Genomic DNA, 27,324 nt, shown 5'->3' on the forward strand with positions numbered 1-27,324 from the left:
ATGTAGGTTATCCTACCTGCACTGTTTCTGATGTAGGTTATCCTACCTACACTGTTTCTGATGTAGGCTAACCTACCTGCACTGTTTCTGATGTAGGTTATCCTACCTGCACTCTTTCTGATGTAGGTTATCCTACCTGCACTGTTTCTGATGTAGGTTATCCTACCTTCACTGTTTCTGATGTAGGTTATCCTACCTGCACTGTTTCTGTTGTAAGTTATCCTACCTGCACTGTTTCTGATATATTCTGATATAGGTTATCCTACCTGCACTGTTTCTGATGTAGGTTATCCTACCTGCACTGTTTCTGATGTAGGTTATCCTACCTGCACTGTTTCTGATGTAGGTTATCCTACCTGCACTGTTTCTGATGTAGGTTATCCTACCTGCACTGTTTCTGATGTAGGTTATCCTACCTACACTGTTTCTGATATATTCTGATATAGGTTATCCTACCTGCACTGTTTCTGATGTAGGTTATCCTACCTGCACTGTTTCTGATGTAGGTTATCCTACCTGCACTGTTTCTGATGTAGGTTATCCTACCTTCACTGTTTCTGATGTAAGTTATCCTACCTGCACTGTTTCTGTTGTAAGTTATCCTACCTGCACTGTTTCTGATGTAGGTTATCCTACCTGCACTGTTTCTGATGTGGGTTATCCTACCTGCACTGTTTCTGATGTAGGTTATCCTACCTGCACTGTTTCTGATGTAGGTTATCCTACCTGCACTGTTTCTGATGTAGATTATCCTACCTGCACTGTTTCTGATGTAGGTTATCCTACCTGCACTGTTTCTGATGTAGGTTATCCTACCTTCACTGTTTCTGATGTATGTTATCCTACCTGCACTGTTTCTGATGTAGGTTATCCTACCTGCACTGTTTCTGATGTAGGTTATCCTACCTGCACTGTTTATGTTGTAGGTTATCCTACCTGCACTGTTTCTGATGTAAGTTATCCTACCTGCACTGTTTATGTTGTAGGTTATCCTACCTGCACTGTTTATGTTGTAGGTTATCCTACCTGCACTGTTTATGTTGTAGGTTATCCTACCTGCACTGTTTCTGATGTAGGTTATCCTACCTGCACTGTTTCTGATGTAGGTTATCCTACCTGCACTGTTTCTGATGTAGGTTATCCTACCTACACTGTTTCTGATGTAGGCTAACCTACCTGCACTGTTTCTGATGTAGGTTATCCTACCTGCACTGTTTCTGATGTAGGTTATCCTACCTGCACTGTTTCTGATGTAGGTTATCCTACCTTCACTGTTTCTGATGTAGGTTATCCTACCTGCACTGTTTCTGTTGTAAGTTATCCTACCTGCACTGTTTCTGATATATTCTGATATAGGTTATCCTACCTGCACTGTTTCTGATGTAGGTTATCCTACCTGCACTGTTTCTGATGTAGGTTATCCTACCTGCACTGTTTCTGATGTAGGTTATCCTACCTGCACTGTTTCTGATGTAGGTTATCCTACCTGCACTGTTTCTGATGTAGGTTATCCTACCTACACTGTTTCTGATATATTCTGATATAGGTTATCCTACCTGCACTGTTTCTGATGTAGGTTATCCTACCTGCACTGTTTCTGATGTAGGTTATCCTACCTGCACTGTTTCTGATGTAGGTTATCCTACCTTCACTGTTTCTGATGTAAGTTATCCTACCTGCACTGTTTCTGTTGTAAGTTATCCTACCTGCACTGTTTCTGATGTAGGTTATCCTACCTGCACTGTTTCTGATGTGGGTTATCCTACCTGCACTGTTTCTGATGTAGGTTATCCTACCTGCACTGTTTCTGATGTAGGTTATCCTACCTGCACTGTTTCTGATGTAGATTATCCTACCTGCACTGTTTCTGATGTAGGTTATCCTACCTGCACTGTTTCTGATGTAGGTTATCCTACCTTCACTGTTTCTGATGTAGGTTATCCTACCTGCACTGTTTCTGATGTAGGTTATCCTACCTGCACTGTTTCTGATGTAGGTTATCCTACCTTCACTGTTTCTGATGTAGGTTATCCTACCTGCACTGCTTCTGATGTAGGTTATCCTACCTTCACTGTTTCTGATGTAGGTTATCCTACCTGCACTGTTTCTGATGTAGGTTATCCTACCTGCACTATTTCTGATGTAGATTATCGTACCTACACTGTTTCTGATGTAGGTTATCCTACCTGCACTATTTCTGATGTAGATTATCGTACCTACACTGTTTCTGATGTAGGTTATCCTACCTGCACTATTTCTGATGTAGATTATCGTACCTACACTGTTTCTGATGTAGGTTATCCTACCTGCACTATTTCTGATGTAGATTATCGTACCTACACTGTTTCTGGTGTAGGTTATCCTACCTGCACTGTTTCTGATGTAGGTTATCCTACCTGCACTGTGTCTGATGTAGGTTATCCTACCTGCACTGTCTCTGATGTAGGTTATCCTACCTGCACTGTTTCTGATGTAGGTTATCCTACCTTCACTGTTTCTGATGTAGGTTATCCTACCTGCACTGTTTCTGATGTAAGTTATCCTACCTGCACTGTTTCTGATGTAGGTTATCTTACCTGCACTGTCTCTGATGTAGGTTATCCTACCTGCACTGTCTCTGATGTAGGTTATCCTACCTGCACTGTCTCTGATGTAGGTTATCCTACCTGCACTGTTTCTGATGTAGGTTATCCTACCTGCACTGTCTCTGATGTAGGTTATCCTACCTGCACTGTTTCTGATGTAGGTTATCCTACCTGCACTGTGTCTGATTTTGGTTATCCTACCTGCACTGTCTCTGATGTAGGTTATCCTACCTGCACTGTTTCTGATGTAGGTTATCCTACCTGCAAAGTTTCTGATGTAGGTTATCCTACCTGCACTGTTTCTGATGTAAGTTATCCTACCTGCACTGTTTCTGATGTAGGTTATCCTACCTGCACTGTCTCTGATGTAGGTTATCCTACCTGCACTGTCTCTGATGTAGGTTATCCTACCTGCACTGTCTCTGATGTAGGTTATCCTACCTGCACTGTTTCTGATGTAGGTTATCCTACCTGCACTGTCTCTGATGTAGGTTATCCTACCTGCACTGTTTCTGATGTAGGTTATCCTACCTGCACTGTCTCTGATGTAGGTTATCCTACCTGCACTGTTTCTGATGTAGGTTATCCTACCTGCACTATTTCTGATGTAGATTATCGTACCTACACTGTTTCTGATGTAGGTTATCCTACCTGCACTTTTTCTGATGTAGACTATCGTACCTACACTGTGTCTGATGTAGGTTATCCTACCTGCACTGTTTCTGATGTAGGTTATCCTACCTGCACTGTTTCTGATGTAGGTTATCCTACCTGCACTGTTTCTGATGTAGGTTATCCTACCTGCACTGTTTCTGATGTAGGTTATCCTACCTGCACTGTTTCTGATGTATGTTATCCTACCTGCACTGTTTCTGATGTAGGTTATCCTACCTGCACTGTTTCTGATGTAGGTTATCCTACCTGCACTGTTTCTGATGTAGGTTATCCTACCTTCACTGTTTCTGATGTAGGTTATCCTACCTGCACTGTTTCTGATGTAGGTTATCCTACCTGCACTGTTTCTGATGTAGGTTATCCTACCTTCACTGTTTCTGATGTAGGTTATCCTACCTGCACTGTTTCTGATGTAGGTTATCCTACCTGCACTGTTTCTGATGTAGGTTATCCTACCTTCACTGTTTCTGATGTAGGTTATCCTACCTGCACTGTTTCTGATGTAGGTTATCCTACCTGCACTGTTTCTGATGTAGGTTATCCTACCTGCACTATTTCTGATGTAGGTTATCCTACCTACACTGTTTCTGATGTAGGTTATCCTACCTGCACTGTTTCTGATGTAGGTTATCCTACCTGCACTGTTTCTGATGTAGGTTATCCTACCTGCACTGTTTCTGATGTAGGTTATCCTACCTGCACTATTTCTGATGTAGGTTATCCTACCTGCACTGTTTCTGATGTAGGTTATCCTACCTGCACTGTTTCTGATGTAGGTTATCCTACCTGCACTGTTTCTGATGTAGGTTATCCTACCTGCACTGTTTCTGATGTAGGTTATCCTACCTGCACTGTTTCTGATGTAGGTTATCCTACCTTCACTGTTTCTGATGTAGATTATCGTACCTACACTGTTTCTCCGTACAGTTGGATAGAGTGCCACGCCAAGACCAGAGTTGGCACATTTGCAGTATAACGCAACATATTGTTTTGAAAATGGATGGAAACCCACTTAACTTATTATTTGGTACATGGGAATTTAACCGCCAAAGTTATTTTTATGTGCACTACGTCTTTTTTTATTTTTTTTATGTGGTTTGACTGATTTCATGGTCAATGCTAATATGGCTCAAATTCGCTAGCTAGCTAACCAACAACTGAGATGACCAGCAACAGCTAGCATCAGTAGCTAGCTAGTAGCAGGCTAGCAGCAGTAGCTAGCTAGTAGCAGGCTAGCAACTGTAACTAGCTAGTAGCAGGCTAGCAGCAGTAGCTAGCTAGTAGCAGGCTAGCAGCAGTAGCTAGCTAGTAGCAAGCTAGCAGCAGTAGCTAGCTAGTAGCAGGCTAGCAACTGTAACTAGCTAGTAGCAGGCTAGCAGCTTTAACTAGCTAGTAGCAGGCTAGCAGCTTTAACTAGCTAGTAGCAGGCTAGCAGCTTTTACTAGCTAATAGTAGGCTAACAGCTGTAACTAGCTAATAGCAGGCTAGCAGATTTAACTAGCTAGCTAACACAAGTTGAATGAGAAGCAAGCTACAAGCAAATGAAGCTAGATAAGCTAGGTATATTTAGCTATGGAATGTTTTTCATATGACTGAAGTCGTCTGTGCAAAACTACATTGAACAAAAATATAAATGCAAACATGCAAAAATTTCAAAGAGTTTACTGAGTTACGGTTCATATAATGAAAATAGTCAATTGAAATCAATTCATTAGGCACTAATCTATAGATTTCACATTACTTGTGTAACAGTATAATTTTAAACCGTCCCCTCGCCCATACCCGGGCGCGAACCAGGGACCTTCTGCACACATCAACAACTGACGCCTACGAAGCGTCGTTACCCATCGCTCCACAAAAGCCGCGGCCCTTGCAGAGCAAGGGGAACTACTACTTCTAGGTCTCAGAGCAAGTGACGTCACTGATTGAAACACTATTTAGCGCCCACGCTAACTAAGCTAGCCGTTTCACATCCGTTACACTTGGAATACTATAAAATACTATTAAAAATAAATAAAAAATCAGAAAACCAGTCAGTATCTGCTGTGATCATGGGGTGGCAGGGTAGCCTAGTGTTTAAAGCGTTGGACTAGTAACCAAAAGGTTGCAAGATTGAATACCTGAGTCGACAAGGCAAAAACCTGAACAAGGCAGTTAACCCACTGTTCCTAGGCTGTCATCGAAAATAAGAATTTGTTCTTAACTGACTTGCCTAGTTAAATCAAATAAATAAAAATCATGGCCTACATACTCACCAGACTGTAACATCTGCATCCAACTCACACTCTCAAACACATAGATCCCCAGAATGCAGCTCACTCTCCAGATCCCAATCACCTGAATTCTGATCACCTGTCCACACACCTGCATGTCATCATCCCACACTATTTAGTTCAGTTATTGCACCCCATCACTGTGAGGTATTATTTTGAGACACTTTTTCGGAGTTCTGTTTTTCCCCATCCTTCTCGCCTCCCGTGTATGATAGTTTTTGCCTACCTGCGTGTACTGTTTCTGCCTGCCACTGGACCCAGCTACCTGCCTCCTCCTGTGTATAACCTTCTGCCTGCCACTGGACCCAGCTACCTGCCTCCTCTTGTGTATAACCTTCTGCCTGCCACTGGACCCAGCTACCTGCCTCCTCCTGTGTATGACCTTCTGCCTGCCACTGGACCCAGCTACCTGCCTCCTCCTGTGTATAACCTTCTGCCTGCCACTGGACCCAGCTACCTGCCTCCTCCTGTGTATGACCTTCTGCCTGCCACTGGACCCAGCTACCTGCCTCCTCCTGTGTATAACCTTCTGCCTGCCACTGGACCCAGCTACCTGCCTCCTCCTGTGTATAACCTTCTGCCTGCCACTGGACCCAGCTACCTGCCTCCTCCTGTGTATAACCTTCTGGCTGCCACTGGACCCAGCTACCTGCCTCCTCCTGTGTATAACCTTCTGCCTGCCCCTGGACCCAGCTACCTGCCTCCTCCTGTGTATAACCTTCTGCCTGCCCCTGGACCCAGCTACCTGCCTCCTCCTATGTATAACCTTCTGCCTGCCACTGGACCCAGCTACCTGCCTCCTCCTGTGGTCCTTTACATTAAACCCCTGCTGCGTTCTGTGCTTGAAACCAGCTCTCTGTCTCCTACTGTGTTTCTTACACAGACATGTCACCCGTTGGGCATGTTTGGAAAGTTTTGGATCAATGTGTACGACGGCTTGTTCGAGTTTCCGCCAATATCCAGCGCGTTTTGCACAGCCCCCCATGGACAAGGAGTGGGACAATATTCCACAGGCCACAATCAACAGCCCAGTCAACTCTATGTGAAGAATATATGTCGCGATGCATGAGGCAAATGGTGGTCACACCAAAACACGGACTGGATTTCTGATCCACGCCACTACTTAAAAAAAAAAAAATGTAACCCCCTTTTTCTCCCCAGTTTCGCAAAATATCCAATTTTGATCTTGTCTCATTGCTGCAACTCCCCAACACACACACACTCAGACACTAAGACACACACACACACACACACACACATATGCACAAGCACACAGACAAAAAGACACACACACACACACACAGTCAGACACACAGACACACCTGCCTTCGTCCCCTTCCCCCAATTAAGTCATGTCGAGGAAATGTTTGGCAGAAGCTCCTCCATCCCAAATAGCTGGCTGCGCCCCTCACACACGCAGGCACATAAATGGCGTCCCCAGCTAATTGTGTGCGACCTCCTTGGTCTTGGATACAGTGTTGCCGTGGCAGCCGCGTTTTCTCCACGTGGCGATTGATAGAGGAGCCACTCCTATTGATCTGAGACATAATTCAGCTCAACTCAAACGTGCACTGGCATACAAAGAAACACATTTTACTGAACCCCTTATTTTCCTCTAAGACGAGGACATATTTTGTGGCAAGGAGTGGCATGATTGTACAAACACACTGGTACCCAGGCTACTGTAATGAATTGCCAGCCGCCTACATTTTTCCAATAAATTAACGCAATGAGGACAGAGACAGAAAGATTCAGTTCCAGCTGATTTTTATTTCCGTCTTGAAAAAAAACAAAACAAACAAACATACAAACAAATAAAAAAAATGCTCTGTAATAGAGGTCTGAGGCAGTCGTTGACCCGATTGGCTGGCGTTGAGTTCTATATTCAAATGAGATATGGTACGATTGGAGGAAACATGATCATACACACAGCATATTGCACAAATGGAGAAAAAGAAAAAAAATGAAAAAATAAAGATCCTGGACCACAATCATTATTAACATCATAATGACAAAAGATGGCAATTTTAGTGTCTGTCGTTGATCATTTTACATAGAAACACAATCGTATCTGCATTATAGTACAGTCAATAAACATAAATATCCTCAATTGATATTCTTAAAAAAAAAAAAAATCTTAAACACAACAGCTATACATATACCTGAATCTGAAATACAATTGCTAATTTGCCATGCCATAATACAGGAAAAAACAATTAGCTAGCTAGTCTTAGCCAAGTAAGCCAACAGGTAGAAAAACGATTAAATACTCTTATTATGCAATGATAGATGATCGAAGCACTTCATACACCTCCCTCCACCTTCCTCCACCTCCCTCCACCTCCCTCCACCTTCCTCCACCTCCCTCCACCTCCCTCTGACTCAAATAGGCATTTAGAATGTGTGAGTGTCACATTCCTTCCAGTGGTTTCAAATCAAACCTATCAACAAAAGCATACCGATGTTTTCCTCTCAAACCAACAGCATCTCTATCTCTCTCTTGAACAATTCTGATATACTGTAGCCTGGGCGCCAGTCTGTTTGTGCCATCGTGCCACTCCTTGACAAGCACTTGACAAGATAGCACAAATACATCTGGGTCCAAGTTATGCAAATCCACTGTTGAAACACAGTCACTGGGTGCAGCTGACGCTCTGGTGACGTAGCGGGGTGTCGATGTGTTTACTTGGCCTTTTGTAAATACAGACACTGTGCCTTTAAGAAACACGTGGCGCGATACTGTCAAGTGTAAACATTGTATAAAGGAGCAGAATATATGTGACAACGGACCCTCTGGCTTTGAACATCAGGAATCAAAGCAACCACCCACTGGCACTCCCTCCCATAGATATCGTACAAAAAAATACACATATAGAAAAATGACACACTTACTGAGTTCTCCTTTAAAAAAAGTGAGAGATATCGACATTTTAAATAAGATACACTTCTAGCCCTCCTGCACAGGGATACAGCCAGGTGCATGGTTTACACACTATTATACGATAACAATACTTCAAAGTATTTAAAAAAAAAAAAAAACATGTTCGGCTGGTGTAAATACATCGATATATATATATAAAAAAACGTCATCTGATATAGAATAACTACAGCCAGATGTGCTAGGCGTTGCGCAGTAAGGGAGTATTGGTCCTGAAATGTGCATTCAGAGTGTAAAAGGTTTCAGAGAAAAGATTCTGAGTTTGAGTTGTTAATTCATTAAAAGTCCTGCCGTTGAGAGGAAAGCTGGTGATTGTGAACTGTGTTCCGTGATCGCACACACACACACACACACACACACACACACTCGCGCGCTCACTCACACACGCACACACAATCAGCGCGGTAATGACATTGTAATAAACATATTTTCAGATGCATCAGTCAATGTAACAGTGCAGACTACTCCACAAGGGAGCGCATGCATGTTAAGCTTCAGGAAAACCCCCACCTGAATATCACCTACATAAACCCCGCCCACACAGAGAACAACAACTGAAGTGGGTCACTTATACTGCTTTCATCTCCATGGCAACATCAAGCTCTCCAAAAGCCCATTTACCCATAGTCATGTTCACCATCAACCTAGAAACCTCCTCCTTCCAGCCGGTTGAATACTTCAGTTCAGTAAGTCTGTGTGTGTGTGTGTCTGTGTGTGTGTCACTTCTAAAAGAGGCGTGCTCAGAGTCCTTCTCTCTTCTCTCTCCAAATGCAAGCGATGCACTTTCCTTCTGTTCGGCGCACCAGGCAACAAAGCGCCCTTGTCTGTCCCCGGTTCGTGTCTTTGTCAATACCCACATGGAACAGACGATTATGTTTTTATACACACATTCTGCACAATTTAACCTAAACACATGTCATTAATATTAGGCTAATCTTTCCAAAACGAGGGTTAGTTTAGCTCACATTTCACTCTCCCTAATAATCTGAAAGAATGTCTGAAGATTCTTCTTTCACACTCACTGTGTTTTAGTTTTGCGCGGGGCGGGGCGCTTCTCTTTCCCTCTTGTTCTCTGTGTTTTCTCTCCCTTCCGCCGCTCAGTAAGTGAATACGAGGTTGGAGATGGTGGACTCCAGCCAGTCTCCCGAGATCATCTCGCTGACCTCGGGGGTGCAGTAGTCGGGGAAGTCAAAGTGAGATCCCGCCCCACACTCGCCGAAGCTCCAGTCCAGGTCCCTGTCGAGCTCCGACTCACATGGCCCCATGCTGCCCAGAGACATGCTCTCAAACCCGGGACTCGGCTGTAGCTCGAACCGCTCATCCTCCAGCTCTTCATCCGAGGAAGAAGAGAGGGAGGAGGAAGAGGAGTGAGAGACGGACGGGGTTGGAGAGGACGCACGTGTGTACCTGAGGCGGACTGCCGATGATGGTGAGGATGTTGAAGGGTTAGAGGAAAGTGCTTCGTTCGCCCCCGTCGCCTGGTCTTCATACAAGCTCATCGGGTCACAGGACTCAGAGGAGCTGCTCAGGGCGGGACTCCCTGGGACTCCCACAGAGGGTGGCCCGCTGTCCAAGCTCCCTCCCCCACTAAACATGTAGCCGCGCCTGGCTGGCTTGTCTGGTATCTGCCGGGCACCAGTCACTGACCTGGATTTGTAGAGCGTGTGGTGATCCGCGGGAGACGCACACTCTTGCCCCTGGGTAGGCAGCTTGACGCTCCCCTGTCCCGGCTTGGGCACTCTGCTGTTCCCCCTAGACCCAGAGCCTCTTTTCGATGAGAACTTAGAACCCCTGCTCCTATCCGCGCCTTTCTCTCCCCTCTCCCCCCGCTCTGTCTTGGAGCTGGGCGTCTTAACCTTCTTCCGTGGCCGATACTTGTAGTCAGGATAGTCGGCCATGTGCTTGAGTCTCAGCCGCTCTGCTTCCTGGATGAACGGTATCTTATCTGTGTCTTTGAGCAGTTTCCAGCGCTTGCCCAACCTCTTGGAAATCTCAGCGTTGTGCATGTCCGGGCTCTGCTCCATGATCTTTCTCCTCTCGATTTGAGACCACACCATAAATGCGTTCATCGGTCTCTTGATGTGTCCCGTGGGGGTTTTACACCAGGCGACGTTGCCTCGGTCCCCTCCCGTGGAGGATAGCGGAGACGCGTCCATGTCCAAGTCCATATCTCCGGTATCGGTGCCGTCCCCACCAGGAGAGAATGAATCTGTGCTCTCTGTGTGGCTCATGTGCTGTACCATCGTTTCTCTTTCTTTCTTTCTCAATCTCTCCGTTAGACAGAAAACGTACCAAAAAAAGTGCTGTTCAGAATTATGTTATGGTGAGAAAGTGCGTAAAAGTTGCCAATGCTGTTATATCATCGGTTTTCTTTCAGTCACTTAATAAACGTATGTTTATGGAACCACACTGGACCGATTGCGTAAAAGTTATTGCAAGTCTCCTCTATCTTTCAGTCCGTTTTGGAGACGCTGCGCAGTTAGTCGCTAGTGCGTGTATATCTTCAAAAAAGAGAGAACGAAATAACACGTTAAAATCCTTCAACGTTCTGCAATCAAACGTTCAACTGCCAGTGCGACTGAAAACTCGCCCTGTGATACCTAGAGCACTTCGCTGCTGAAAACAACACTGTAACTTTCCTATGAGAGGTATAATATCGCTGTCTGCGCAGCTCGCCTTAGCAGTGACAGAACCATGTGGAAGAATGGAAGTGTCGCACTTTTTCATAGTCCTCTCTTTCCTTATCGGTCTGCCAGTATACTGTAAACATAACGTTCAACACTACACAGTTTTATATCCCCTTCGCGAGAAATAAAGGCTACACTAATCAGCCAATCACAGGCTGTCTCTATCCTGTTTTTGTCCAAAACCACGCCCAGTCGGAGTCCATTGGCTGAATAAACCGTGTAATAATAATCGGTCTGCAATGAACATTCGTGTATCTGACCTCATTCCTGTCTGACCGAACCCAACCGAGAGTCAAAACTTCGCAGTCCTTCCTCTGCCGCCTTTCTCAAAAATAAGACCCATGCTTATAAATAGAAATGCATTAGTTCAATGCAATGTGGATTAAGTTAATCTGGAATTAGATTATATAAATACAAAAGAAAGTAAATTATTTCAGTAAATGTTATTAAATGGTATATTCTATTAAACCAACGCCAGCCATGACAGGGATCGAAAAGACATGATACAATATACATTTATAATATAAACGGATCTTTGTTTATTAATGAAATCTCATAAAGAGTACCCATTAGATAAATCATAACACAAGCATCCACCAACGTGTTTATTGTTGCTCTAACAAGGTTATTGTTTGAGCGCACATGGTCCCTACAGTTTACAAGGCCATGCGCTCATAACACAGGTTGTTATTGTTCTCTCTCTCAGCTGCGCTCTGGTTGGTTAAGCGGCATCGCTAGATGTCAGCGTAGAGCCAGAGAGAAAGTGATTCATGTTTTCACAGGCGTGTGTTTGTGTGTGTATTTTTTTTTTGTGTATGTGTGTCTATCTGTGTCTGTGTGTGTCTGTGCACCTACCTTAAATAAATCATACATTTGAATATCAATTCCTTGTTAACCTGTCTTCATCATGATACTTTGGTCTAAAGTAGTGCACTTCTACCCTATAGGTCCTAGTCTAAAGTAGTGCACTACTACCCTATAGGTCCTGCCCTAAAGTAGTGCACTACTACCCTATAGGTCCTGCTCTAAAGTAGTGCACTACTACCCTATAGGTCCTAGTCTAAAGTAGTGCACTACTACCCTATAGGTCCTAGTCTAAAGTAGTGCACTTCTACCCTATAGGTCCTGCTCTAAAGTAGTGCACTACTACCCTATAGACTTGGTTTAAAGTAGTGCACTACTACCCCATAGACCCTGGTCTAAAGTAGTGCACTACTACCCTACAGACTTGGTCTAAAGTAGTGCACTACTACCCTACAGACCCTGGTCTAAAGTAGTGCATTACTACCCTATAAACCCTGGTCTAAAGTAGTGCCCTACTACCCTATAGTCCCTGGTCTAAAGTAGTGCACTACTACCCTATAGACCCTGGTCTAAAGTAGTGCACTACTACCCTGTAGACCCTGGTCTAAAGTAGTGCACTACTACCCTATAGGCACTGGTCTAAAGTAGTGCACTACTACCCTATAGACCCCGGTCTAAAGTAGTGCCCTACTACCCTATAGACCCTGGTCTAAAGTAGTGCCCTACCACCCTATAGACCCTGGTCTAAAGTAGTGCACTACTAACCTATAGACCCCGGTCTAAAGTAGTGCCCTACTACCCTATAGACCCTGGTCTAAAGTAGTGCACTACTACCCTATAGACCCCGGTCAAAAGTAGTGCACTACTACCCTATAGACCATTGTCTATAAGTAGTGCACTACTACCCTATAGACCCTGGTCTAAAGTAGTGCACTACTACCCTATAGACCCTGGTCTAAAGTAGTGCACTACTACCCTATAGACCTGGTCTAAAGCAGTGCACTACTACCCTATAGACCCTGGTCTAAAGTAGTGCACTACTACCCTATAGACCCTGGTCTAAAGTAGTGCACTACTACCCTATAGGCCTGGTCTAAAGCAGTGCACTACTACCCTGTAGACCCTGGTCTAAAGTAGTGCACTACTACCCTATAGACCCTGGTCTAAAGTAGTGCACTACTACCCTATAGGCCTGGTCTAAAGCAGTGCACTACTACCCTGTACACCCTGGTCTAAAGTAGTGCACTACTACCTTATAGACCCTGGTCTAAAGTAGTGCACTACTACCCTATAGACCCCGGTCTAAAGTAGTGCACTACTACCCTATAGACCATTGTCTATAAGTAGTGCACTACTACCCTATAGACCCTGGTCTAAAGTAGTGCACTACTACCCTATAGACCCTGGTCTAAAGTAGTGCACTACTACCCTATAGACCTGGTCTAAAGCAGTGCACTACTACCCTATAGACCCTGGTCTAAAGTAGTGCACTACTACCCTATAGACCCTGGTCTAAAGTAGTGCACTACTACCCTATAGGCCTGGTCTAAAGCAGTGCACTACTACCCTGTAGACCCTGGTCTAAAGTAGTGCACTACTACCCTATAGACCCTGGTCTAAAGTAGTGCACTACTACCCTATAGGCCTGGTCTAAAGCAGTGCACTACTACCCTGTACACCCTGGTCTAAAGTAGTGCACTACATTGGGAATAGGGTGCCACTTGCGACACAGAAACATTACCTTGCTGTTATTCTCCATGAGTAGCCCACACAGGGAATCAGTTAAGAAGGGCCGGACTGGGGTTGGAGCTCAACAGTATGATTCCCATGGACAGTAAGAAAGAGGCTTCTCCTTTGTCCTAACTGCAGAGGAATGAAGCTACCAATTTGACTTAAGGTCATGCACAATGGGGCCTCTAAGTTTTTTTTGTGTGTGTGCGTGTGCATGTGTGTGTGTGTGTGTGTGTGTCTGTGTGTGTCTGTGTGTGTGTGTGTGTGTGAATACTTATCTTGTTTAACTAAGTGAAGGGGACTTTCCAACCAGTTCAAACTTTGAAATCCTGGAAAAACTCCAACTCAGTTATAACAGGCTTGTTAGAAACTGAATGACTCACTGCACACACACACACGCACACACACACACACACACACACACACACACAGACACACGCACGCACGCACGCACGCACGCACACACACACACACACACACACTGTGTTTTGCTGACCAGTTTCTGTCCACTGAGTCATAGGCAGACTGCATGTTCTGTCTGCTGTGTGTATGAATGTGGCAGACAGCACAGGTGGTCAGTTCTCACCCCACATTGTTACTGTTACCAGCCACTGATACCAGAAGGCCCTGCACATTACACAATCTTTAAAAAACATCATGAGGATGAAAAGAGAGGGACAGCTGGTATGAAAACAGAAAAATAGGAGGGAGAACAAAGGAGAACAAATGGAGACCAGAGGGAGACCAGAGGGAGAACAGAGAGGGAACAGAGGGAGAACAAAGGAGAACAAATGGAGACCAGAGGGAGACCAGAGGGAGACCAGAGGGAGAACAGAGAGAGAACAGAGGGAGAACAAAGGAGAACAAATGGAGACCAGAGGGAGAACAAAGGAGAACAAAATGGAGACCAGAGGGAGATCAGAGGGAGAACAAAGGAGAACAAATGGAGACCAGAGGGAGATCAGATGGGGATCAGAGGGAGACCAGAAGGAGACCAGAGGGAGATCAGAGAGAGAAGAAAGGAGAACCTACACCAAGAGGACTTACACCAAGAGGACTTACACCAAGAGGACTTACACCAAGAGGACCTACACCCAGAGGATTCATACCAAGAGGACCTACACCCAGAGGATTCAAACCAAGAGGACCTACACCAAGAGGAGTCATACCAAGAGGACCTACACCAAGAGGACCTACACCCAGAGGATTCATACCAAGAGGAACTACACCCAGAGGATTCATACCAAGAGGTCCTACACCAAGACGACCTACACCAAGAGGACCTACACCAAGAGGCTTCATACCAAGAGGACCTACACCAAGAGGATACATACCAAGAGGACCTACACCAAGAGGCTCTACACCAAGAGGTTCTACACCAAGAGGTTTCATACCAAGAGGACCTACACCAAGAGGACCTACAACAAGAGGATCTACACCAAGAGGATTCATACCAAGAGGACCTACACCAAGAGGGTTCACACCAAGAGGGTTCACACCAAGAGGACTTCCACCAAGAGGGTTCACACCAAGAGGACCTACACCCAGAAGATTCACACCAAGAGGATTCACACCAAGAGGACCTACACGAAGAGGATTCACATGGAGAGGTCCTACACCCAGAGGATTCACACCAAGAGGATCTACACCCAGAAGATTCACACCAAGAGGATTCATACCAAGAGGACCTACACCAAGAGGTTTCACTCCAAGAGGACCTACACCCAGAGGATTCACACCAAGAGGCCCTCCACCCAGAGGATCCACACCAAGAAGACCTACACCAAGAGTATTCACACCAAGAGGACCTACACCCAGAGGATTCACACCAAGAGGCCCTCCTCCAAGAGGATTCACACCAAGAGGCCCTCCTCCCAGAGGATTCATACCAAGAGGACCTACACCTAGAGGATTCACACCCTGAGGCCCTACACCAAGAGGATTCACAACAAGAGGATTCACACAAAGAGGACCTCCACCAAGAGGATTCACACCAAGAGGATCTATACCCAGAGGATTCACACCAGGAGGATTCACACCAAGAGGACCTACACCAAGAGGATTCACACCAAGAGGAGCGACACCCAGAGGATTTACACCAAGAGGGCCTACACCAAGAGGATTCACACCAAGAGAACCCAGCCCCAAATGATTCAAACTAAGAGGACCTACACAAGAGAGGTCACACCAAGAGGACCTACACCCAGAGGATTCACACCAAGAGGATCTACACCCAGAGGATTCACACCAAGAGGACCTACACCAAGAGGACCTACACCTACACCACAAAACCACCAGCCACATCCTCACCTCAACCAGTCGACCCCTCCCCAAACAAACCCTAGCCACACCCTACGTAGCCCCCCCCCCGGACCAGTCTTATGCCCCCCCCCCATGCCCCCCACCCCTGCAGCAAGGAGATCAACATTACATATGCCCAGCAACAGGTCCAACCCCCACTAATATACCAAGAGGACCTACAACCAGAGGATTCACACCTAGAGGATCTACACCCAGAGGATTCACACCAAGAGGACCTACACCAAGAGGACCTACACCTAAACCACAAAACCACCAGCCACATCCTCACCTCAACCAGTCGACCCCTCCCCAAACAAACCCTAGCCACACCCTACGTAGCCCCCCCCCCCCCCCGGACCAGTCTTATGCCCCCCCCCCATGCCCCCCACCCCTGCAGCAAGGAGATCAACATTACATATGCCCAGCAACAGGTCCAACCCCCACTAATATACCAAGAGGACCTACACCCAGAGGATTCACACCTAGAGGATCTACACCCAGAGGATTCACACCAAGAGGACCTACACCAAGAGGACCTACACCTAAACCACAAAACCACCAGCCACATCCTCACCTCAACCAGTCGACCCCTCCCCAAACAAACCCTAGCCACACCCTACGTAGCCCCCCCCCCCCGGACCAGTCTTATGCCCCCCCCCCATGCCCCCCACCCCTGCAGCAAGGAGATCAACATTACATATGCCCAGCAACAGGTCCAACCCCCACTAATATACCAAGAGGACCTACACCCAGAGGATTCACACCTAGAGGATCTACACCCAGAGGACTCACACCAAGAGGACCTACACCAAGAGGACCTACACCTAAACCACAAAACCACCAGCCACATCCTCACCTCAACCAGTCGACCCCTCCCCAAACAAACCCTAGCCACACCCTACGTAGCCCCCCCCCCCCCCCGGACCAGTCTTATGCCCCCCCCCATGCCCCCCACCCCTGCAGCAAGGAGATCAACATTACATATGCCCAGCAACAGGTCCAACCCCCACTAATATACCAAGAGGACCTACACCCAGAGGATTCACACCTAGAGGATCTACACCCAGAGGATTCACACCAAGAGGACCTACACCAAGAGGACCTACACCTAAACCACAAAACCACCAGCCACATCCTCACCTCAACCAGTCGACCCCTCCCCAAACAAACCCTAGCCACACCCTACGTAGCCCCCCCCCCCCCGGACCAGTCTTATGCCCCCCCCCCCCCCATGCCCCCCACCCCTGCAGCAAGGAGATCAACATTACATATGCCCAGCAACAGGTCCAACCCCCACTAATATACCCCCCCAAGCACCATCCTGCGACCTAGGAGGTATGTATCAGATGCTCAACATGCTATGCTCACACCTACTGTGATGGTCCAGGCCTAAACCACACCAAAACAACACTAGACACTATGGAACACAAAGCTTTTACTGTCTCATCCTGGAATATACAAGGTCAGAGGTCATCTGGCTTTGGCCTTAAGAGCAGGAAATCAGACTTCATCAAAGAAATTGGAAATATTGACACTGTCATCCTACAGAAACCTGGTGTAGAGGAGATGGACCCACTGGTTGGCCTCTAGTTTACAGAGAGCTGGTAGTCCCATCCACCAAACTACCAGGTGGGTGGTATAGAGGAGATGGACCCACTGGTTGCCCTCTAGTTTACAGAGAGCTGGTAGTCCCATCCACCAAACTACCAGGTGGGTGGTATAGAGGAGATGGACCCACTGGTTGCCCTCTAGGTTACAGAGAGCTGGTAATCCCATCCACCAAACTACCAGGTGTGAAACAGGGAAGAGACTCAGTGGGTATGTAAATCGGATATAGAGCAGACCTAACCCACTCTATTAAATTAGTCAAAACAGGAACATTTTGGCTAGAAATGAATAATCTTATGTTGACAGAGAAAAATGTCCTCATGTATATTACCTATATCCCCCCAATATAATCCCCATACTTTAACTTCTCCATCCTAGAGGGGGAGATCAACCATTTCCAGGCCCAGGGACATGTACTAGTCTGTGGCGAATTAAATTTTTTTTTATTTTACCTTTATTTAACCAGGCAAGTCAGTTAAGAACAAATTCTTATTTTCAATGACGGCCTGGGAACAGTGGGTTAACTGCCTGTTCAGGGGCAGAACGACAGATTTGTACCTTGTCAGCTCGGGGGTTTGAACTCACAACCTTGCGGTTACTAGTCCAACGCTCTAACCACTAGGCTACCCTGCCGCCCCAAATGACAGAACAGGACAAGAGCCCGACACCCTCAGCACACAGGGGGACCAACACCTACCTGGAGGTGACAGCATTCCCTCCTAAATATGCCCCCCCGCCCCTAGACACAACTATGACAAAACAATCAAGAAAAACGGGTCACAAGCTCTGTCGCACACAGGTGTCCTGTACATGGTCAATGGTAGTGGACTCTCACGGTAGATACACCTACATATTATCCCTCGGCAGTAGTACTGTAGATGACTTTATCACTGACCTCAACCCAAACACTTAGAGCGTTCTCAGTCAGCCCACTGACACTCCTTTCAGTTTACAGCAAAATCACAGTCTATTTGAACAGAGCAATGATCAACCATGAGGCATCAAAGCCAAAGGAACCGAGTAGTATTAAGAAATGCTACAGATGGAAGGAAAATAGTAGACAAACCTACCAAAAAAACAATTAGGCAATGATAAATTCAATCCCTTGTAGACTGAATTGCCAGGACAAAAGGTTTCACTCTAATAGTGAAGGTTTAAACTTAGATAACCTGAGCAGAATTTTTGACCTCTCAGCTTCACTATCAAACATTTTTTCAAGCAGACAACCAAAGAAAACAACAACGACAAATGGTTTGACGAAGAATTCAAAAAACTTAAGAAAGAAATTGAGAAAAACCTATCCAAACAAAAACCTAGAATCCCAGGAAACCTAAGCCTGTGCCTTCACTATGGTGAATCACTAAAACAATACAAAAATACACTATGGAAAAAGAAGGAACAGCATGTCAGAAATCAGCTCAGTGTAATTAAATAATCCATAGACTCTAACCACTTCTGGTTAAATTGGAAAACAAACAACAACACGAAGAGTTATCAATGCAAAACGGAGATGTATGGGTAAACCACTTCTCCAATATATCTGTCTCTATAACAACGAACAAACAGCAAAAACATATACATGATCAAATACAAATCTTAGACTCAACTATTAAAGACGACCAGAACCCACTGGATTACAGAACCCACTGGATTACAGAACACACTGGATTCCAGAACCCACTGGATTCCAGAACACACTGGATTCTCCAATTACACTGAACAAACTACAGGACAAAACACAAACCCTAAAACTCAAAAAGGCCTGTGGTATCCTAAATGAAATTATAAACATTATAAAAAAAAATACAGACCACATAATCAGCATAATCCTAAACTCTGGCATCTTCCCCAATATTTGGAACCAAAGACTGATCACCCCAATCCACAAAAGTGGAGACAAATTTGACCCCAATAACGACCGTGGGATATGCGTCAACACCAACCTTGGGAAAGCTGAAGTCAAATGTCTACTGTTTGCTGATGATCTGGTGCTTCTGTCCCCAACCAAAGAGGGTCTATAGCAGCACCTAGATATTCTGCACAGATTCTGTCTGACCTGACCTGGGCCCTGACAGACCTGGGCCCTGACAGACGTGGGCCCTGACAGACCTGGGCCCTGACCTGACCTGGGCCCTGACCTGACCTGGGCCCTGACAGTAAGACAAAAAATAATGGTGTTCCAAAAAAGGTCCAGTTGCCAGGACCACAAATACAAATTCCATCTAGACACCGTTGCCCTAGAGCACACAAAAAAACGATACATAGCTCAGCCTAAACATCAGTGCCATCAGTAACTTCCACAAAGCTGTGAACGAGCTGAGAGACAAGGCAAGAAGGAACATACAATTCGACATAACAATTAGGATCTGACAAAAAATACATGAATAATTTATCAAACTCATTGCTCTTTATGGTTGTGAGGTCTGGGGTCCACTCACCAACCAAGAATTCACAAAATGGGGAGGACACCAACTTGAGACTCTGCATGCAGAATTCTACAAAAATATCCTCTGTGTACACCGTAAAACACCAAATAATGCATGCAGAGCAGAATTAGGCCGATAGCCGCTGATTATCAAAATCCAGAAAAGAGCCGTTTAACTCTACAACAAAACGATTATTACTTAACACATTGGAAAGAATCAACAATAAAAACTGTGCAAACTAGAATGCTATTTGGCCATAAACAGAGAGTACATAGTGGCAGAATACCTGTCCACTGTGACTGACACAAACGTAAGGAAAGATTTGACTATGTACAGACCCAATGAGCATTGCCTTGCTATTGAGAAAGGCCTCCGTAGGCAGACCTGGCTCTCAAGAGAAGACAGGCTATGTGCACACTGCCCACAAAATGAGGTGGAAACTGAGCTGCGCTTCCTAACCTCCTGCCAAATGTATGACCATATTAGAGACACATATTTCCCTCAGATTACACAGACCCACAACGAATTCGAAAACAAATACAATTTTGATAAACTCCCATATCTATTTGGTGAAATACCACAGTGTGCCGTCACAGCTGCAATATGTGTGACCTGTTGCCACAAGAAAAGGTCAACCAGTGAAGAACAAACACCATTGTAAATACAACCCATATTTATACTTATTTATTTTCCTTTTTGTACTTTAACTATTAGCACATCATTACAACACTGTATAAAGACATAATATGACATTTGGAATGTCTTTATTCTTTTGGAACTTCTGTGTGTGTAATGTTAACTGTTCGTTTTTATTGTATATTTCTCTTTTGCGTGCTTTGGCAATGCAAACATATGCTTCCCATGCCAATAAAGCCACTTAAATTGAATTGAAAGAGAGAGAGAGAGACAGGAAGAGAGACAGACAGAGACAGAGAGAGAGACAGAGAGAGAGAGAGAGAGAGAGAGTAAGAAAGAGAGAGTGAGATTGTTAGATTACTTGTTAGATTTGTGTGTATCAGGTATTTGTTGGGAATTGTCAGATTATTTGTTAGATATTACTGCACTGTTGGAACTAGAAACAAGAATTTCGCTACACTCACATTAACATCTGCTAACCATGTGTATGTGACCAATAACATTTGATTTGATTTGATTTGAGATAGAGAGTGAGAGAGAAATAAATCATTTTGTGAAGGGATAGAGGAGGCTTCCTCCTCTTCTTGAAAAGTAGATTGCATTTCTTTTCCTCGTTTTCGGAGGAGAGGACGAAATAGAGTCGTCAGCTGTATGAGAGGACGAAATAGAGTCGTCAGCTGTATGAGAGGACGTAAATGGAGTCATCAGCTGTATGAGAGGACGAAATGGAGTCATCAGATGTATGAGAGGACGAAATGGGGTCATCAGCTGTATGAGAGGATGAAATGGAGTCATCAGCTGTATGAGAGGACGAAATGGGGTCATCAGCTGTATGAGAGGATGAAATGGAGTCATCAGATGTATGAGAGGACGAAATGGGGTCATCAGCTGTATGAGAGGATGAAATGGAGTCATCAGCTGTATGAGAGGATGAAATGGAGTCATCAGCTGTATGGGAGGACGAAATGTAGGTCATCAGCTGTATGAGAGGACGAAATGGGGGTCATCAGCTGTATGAGAGGACGAAATGGGGGTCATCAGCTGTATGGGAGGACGAAATGGGGGTCATCAGCTGTATGAGAGGATGAAATGGAGTCATCAGCTGTATGAGAGGACGAAATGGAGTCATCAGATGTATGAGAGGACGAAATGGGGTCATCAGCTGTATGAGAGGATGAAATGGAGTCATCAGCTGTATGAGAGGATGAAATGGAGTCAACAGCTGTATGGGAGGACGAAATGTAGGTCATCAGCTGTATGAGAGGACGAAATGGGGGTCATCAGCTGTATGAGAGGACGAAATGGGGGTCATCAGCTGTATGGGAGGACGAAATGGGGGTCATCAGCTGTATGAGAGGATGAAATGGAGTCATCAGCTGTATGAGAGGACGTAAATGGGGTCATCAGTTGTATGAGAGGACGTAAATGGGGGTCATCAGCTGTATGAGAGGACGAAATGGGGTCATCGGCTGTATGAGAGGACGTAAATGGGGGTCATCAGCTACTATTTTGCTCCCCGTAAAGTAGGTATGTTGTGTTGAGATGTATTTTCGTCTTTCTTCTTTGCAATAAATTGTCATTTGTTTTTTGTCGGTCGACGGCGTTTTCAGATCAACGAAGTTCCCCCGAGGGACGAGAGAGGGTGTGGTCTGACAATGTAACGCCCCGATAAGTCCCATAATGCCGCTCTCCTGAAGATGACAAGGCAAGTCAGATGGTAGCTGTGTCATGGCGAGACAGCCGCACACACACTCTAGCTGGAAAACACACACACACACACACACACACACACACACACACACACACACACACACACACACACACACACACACACACACACACACACACACACACACACACACACACACACACACACACACACACAGTGAGACAGAGCTGGGTATCAGTCTGCTGCTGCGGGACTCAGATGTACAGCGGAAACGAGAGCACACACACTGCGACACAACTACACTCTGTTTTCGGGGCATCTCTGAAAAGCTCAGAGCGGGATAAGGAAGAGATCAGATGAAGATGAGCGTAGAGAAAAGTCTTCTCGAAAAGTCGACTGCACTTATTTTCTTCCCAGAAGGGGGTAGATCGTTTTCGGAGAAGTGGATGAAACGGGGTCGTCAGCTTTTGGAGTCACGGAATTTTCTGCGGATGAATCGGAGAAAAAAGCAAAAGCAGGAGGAGGAGCAGGAGGAACAGAGCAGGAGGAACAGCAGTCAAAAGGATGAGGAGAGAAAAGGAGGAGGAGAGGAACAAAGAATTTGGGGAGTGCGTGCTGGAGTTAAGTTTTGAGCTGCGCTGCAATCGTCTGTCTGTGGATCCATCACTGGCTGCAGAGGAAGAGAGAAACAGAAGAGGAGAGAAACAGAGGAGGAGAGAAACAGAAGAGGAGAGAAACAGAGGAGGAGAGAAACAGAAGAGGAGAGAAACAGAGGAGGAGAGAAACAGAGGAGGAGAGAAACAGAGGAGGAGAGAAACAGAGGAGGAGAGAAACAGAAGAGGAGAGAAACAGAAGAGGAGAGAAACAGAGGAGGAGAGAAACAGAGGAGGAGAGAAACAGAGGAGAGAAACAGAAGAGGAGAGAAACAGAGGAGGAGAGAAACAGAGGAGGAGAGAAACAGAGGAGAGAAACAGAGGAGGAGAGAAACAGAGGGAGAGTGAAAGATAGAAAGATAGAAGAGTAGAGAAAGTGAAGCAAGTTACTCAGAGAGGAGAGAAGGACAGAGGGAGGGATGGGAAGAAAAGAGAGACAGAGGGAGAAAATAATGGCGAGAGAGGGAAAGATAGAAAGAGAGGGATAGAGAGAGAGCTCTTCATCTGCCAAAAATCTCCAATATTTCTCTTTGGGGCATAGTGATTCTGGGTCGTCTGTAAACCTGCGTCTCTCTTTCTCTTCTCTATCAAATTCTTACCCATTCTATGATCTCCACTATCCTCCTCTCTCGTTAGCTCCCTCCTCCCCACCCTCTCACAGTCTTCTCCTGCACTCAGACACACACACAGAAATACATCTGGGATTTGGGGTGTCTGGTAACCCGGAACAACTCTGCCCCTGCAGGCTTTCCAGGCTGTGTCTGTCCTCGTCTTACCCAGGGAAAGTGTCTTGGGCTGGGGGTAAGAGGCAAGGGCGCTGGGGGTGGTGGAGAGCAAACATGTAGTGATCAGACAGCGTAGCAACACAGCAGACAGAGAGCAGACACTCTGACCTAATTCAGGACCCAACCTGGTCTCAGAGCATTTCGTATCATTCTGTATGTCAATCTGAGACACTCCCTTTAGTAATGATATGTTACGTTTCGTATCGTATGTATTAATTTGTGAATGTCCATCACACATTTTGTATGATATGTTACGAATTACAATTTGTGTTATTTGTTATGACTTTGCAAAGTGTACAATATGTTTACAATTCACAAAAAGTCTAATAGGTTACAAATTTGCAAAAAAATATGATATGTTACGAATTCGAGCTGGGTGGTTAGGTGGCTAACGTTAGCTAGCTCGCTAACATTAGCTAGGCTAAGGGTTGTGTTAATATTAGAGTTGAGTTTTGGAGTTAGGTTAAGGTTAGGATAAGGATTAACAAAAAAGGTTAAGGTTAAGGTTAGGATAAGGATTATCTAAAAGGGTTAAGGTTAGGATAAGGATTAACTAATAGGGTTAAGGTTAAGGTTAGGATAAGGATTAACTAATAGGGTTAAGGTTAAGGTTAGGATAAGGATTAACTAATAGGGTTAAGGTTAAGGTTAGGATAAGGATTAACAAAAAGGGTTAAGGTTAAGGTTAGGATAAGGATTATCTAAAAGGGTTAAGGTTAGGATAAGGATTAACTAATAGGGTTAAGGTTAGGATAAGGATTAACTAATAAGGTTAAGGTTAAGGTTAGGATAAGGATTAACTAATAGGGTTAAGGTTAAGGTTAGGATAAGGATTAACTAATAGGGCTAAGGTTAAGGTTAGGATAAGGATTAACTAATAGGGTTAAGGTTAAGTTTAGGATAAGGATTAACTAATAGGGTTAAGGTTAAGGTTAGGATAAGGATGAACTAAAAGGGTTAAGGTTAAGGTTAGGATAAGGATGAACTAAAAGGGTTAAGGTTAAGGTTAGGATAAGGATGAACTAATAGGGTTAAGGTTAAGGTTAGGTGAAGGTTTAGCTAAAACAGATAAGATTAACATTTGTTAACATGCTAAGTAGTTGTAAAATAACACAAAAAGGTTAAGGTTAGGATAAGGATGAACTAATAGGGTTAAGGTTAAGGTTAGGATAAGGATGAACTAATAGGGTTAAGGTTAAGGTTAGGATAAGGATGAACTAAAAGGGTTAAGGTTAAGGTTAGGATAAGGATGAACTAAAAGGGTTAAGGTTAGGATAAGGATTAACTAATAGGGTTAAGGTTAAGGTTAGGATAAGGATGAACTAATAGGGTTAAGGTTAAGGTTAGGATAAGGATGAACTAATAGGGTTAAGGTTAAGGTTAGGATAAGGATGAACTAATAGGGTTAAGGTTAAGGTTAGGATAAGGATGAACTAAAAGGGTTAAGGTTAGGATAAGGATTAACTAATAGGGTTAAGGTTAAGGTTAGGATAAGGATGAACTAAAAGGGTTAAGGTTAAGGTTAGGATAAGGATGAACTAAAAGGGTTAAGGTTAAGGTTAGGATAAGGATGAACTAAAAGGGTTAAGGTTAAGGTTAGGATAAGGATGAACTAATAGGGTTAAGGTTATGGTTAGGATAAGGATGAACTAATAGGGTTAAGGTTATGGTTAGGTGAAGGTTTAGCTAAAACAGATGAGATTAACATGTGTTAACATGCTAAGTAGTTGTAAAATAACACAAAAAGTAGTAAATAGTTGATAAATTGCTAATTAGCTAAAATTGTCTTTGATGAGAATTGAACTCTTTTGGGTTGATAGACATTCGTGTTATAAGCCCATCCATCCACTCCGACCAACCACTGTCCTCAAGTAACCATCCTTCTAATGTAACTCTTACGGAACGTAACATATCACAGTGAAGGGAGAGTCTCAGACTTACAGTATGTACCGGATAATACGAAATGCCCTGAGACCAATTTGCAGCACCACACAGCAGCATTCAGAGAAGTCTGCCTGCAGAGAGAGACTGAGGTGTGTGTGTGTGGGGGGGGGGGGGGGGGGGGGGTGGAAGAGAGGAGAAAAGGGGAAGGGGGAGAGCTTTGAAGAGAGAAGGAGAGGGACAGGGGAAATGGGAAAGGGGGGGTAGCAATGGAAAAGGAGTATAGGGAGGGAGAGGAAAAGAGAGGATGGTATAAACTGACAAGATGTCAACACTACAGAGATAGTGAGACAGATGAGGTAGAGTCTGGACTTCTGAGGATCTCCACTGGTCATATGCTGTCAGTGTTGAGGAAGCTACTCTGAAAACAGAGCTTACCAAGCTACTAATTACTAGACATTGGAAAAAGTTAATCTACACTACAGCGACCCTTTAGAAAAAAATTGTTTACTTTACACATTCTGTTAACATCTGTGCGACCCTGTGTGTGGACATGTGTGTTTCAGTCTGTATGTGTCTGCTCTGAGCTCCACTGAGAGGAGGAATAGAGAGAGAGAGAAGCAGCTCCTCTTAGAGGAGGAATAGAGAGAGAGAGAAGCAGCTCCACTGAGAGGAGGAAAGGAGAGAGAGAGAAGCAGCTCCACTGAGAGGAGGAAAGGAGAGAGAGAGGAGCAGCTCCTCTTAGAGGAGGAATAGAGAGAGGGGTAGAGAAGCAGCTCCACTGAGAGGAGGAATAGAGAGAGAGAGAAGCAGAAAAGAGGATAGGGTGATACAGCAGCCTGCATTGCAGTGAAGTCTCCTCTCCTCTCCTCTCCTCTCCTCTCCGCTCCTCTCCTCTCACCTACCCTCCTCTCCTCTCATCCTCCCCTCCTCTCTTCCTCCTCCTCCTCTCCTCTCCTCCTCCTCCTCTCCTCTCCTCTCCTCTCCTGTTTACCTCACTCTATCCAGTCCCTATGGACTCTAATCAGAAATCAATAACATTAGATTGGCTGATCGATCATCCTTCCATGCTCGCATTGATTGGTCTGTTATGGGAGACCACGTCGATCAGACCACCTCGGTCCGCAACTATACACTATACACACATCAGGGTTGGGATCAATTACATTTCAATTCCAGTCAACTCAGAAAGTCAACCAAATTCCAAATGTTCCTTATTGAAAAACATTGGAGAGAAATGGAATTGGATTGTCGGTGTACTTCCTGAATTGACTGGTGAATTTAAATGGAATTGATCTCCAACCTTCATACACGTTATTCACAAGCCAACCACAAGCCAACCACAATCCAACCACAAGCCAACCACAAGCCAACCACAAGCCAACCACAAGCCAACCACAATCCATCCACAAGCCAACCACAAGCCAAACACAAGCCAACCACAAGCCAAATTCTCTATTGGGTTATTGATGCAAGGACTCAAACAGTAGAGTGAATCTGCTAACGTAGCATGACTGGGCTAGAACACAGTTCAGATCACAACATGAGGAGCCATATTTATATTATTTAATGCACTGAAGCAATTATCTAGTTTCCTAAGTCAACTGACATTTACTCCTGAGGTGCTGACTTGCTGCACCCTCGACAACTACTGTGATTATTATTATTAGAC

The 27,324-nt window shown here is 44.9% G+C and overlaps 1 protein-coding gene across 1 annotated transcript; it reads right to left on the minus strand.

Annotated features, from left to right (window-relative positions):
• Nucleotides 1-7,283: 7,283 nt before the first annotated feature.
• sox4a (SRY-box transcription factor 4a) lies at nucleotides 7,284-10,714 on the minus strand. The gene has a single exon (XM_021572761.3). It carries the CDS (start codon nucleotides 10,712-10,714, stop codon nucleotides 9,569-9,571), a length of 1,146 nt encoding a protein of 381 aa, XP_021428436.3. The 3' UTR covers nucleotides 7,284-9,568.
• Between the last annotated feature and the right edge of the window lie 16,610 nt (nucleotides 10,715-27,324).

This window comes from Oncorhynchus mykiss, chromosome 18 (assembly GCF_057628025.1).
Source record: "Oncorhynchus mykiss isolate SJ-2025 chromosome 18, ASM5762802v1, whole genome shotgun sequence".
Lineage (NCBI taxonomy): Eukaryota > Metazoa > Chordata > Actinopteri > Salmoniformes > Salmonidae > Oncorhynchus > Oncorhynchus mykiss.

Excerpts from the sequence above, each read along its gene's own strand:
- sox4a (XM_021572761.3), bottom strand. The coding sequence starts at position 10,714 with ATGGTACAGCACATGAGCCACACAGAGAGCACAGATTCATTCTCTCCT.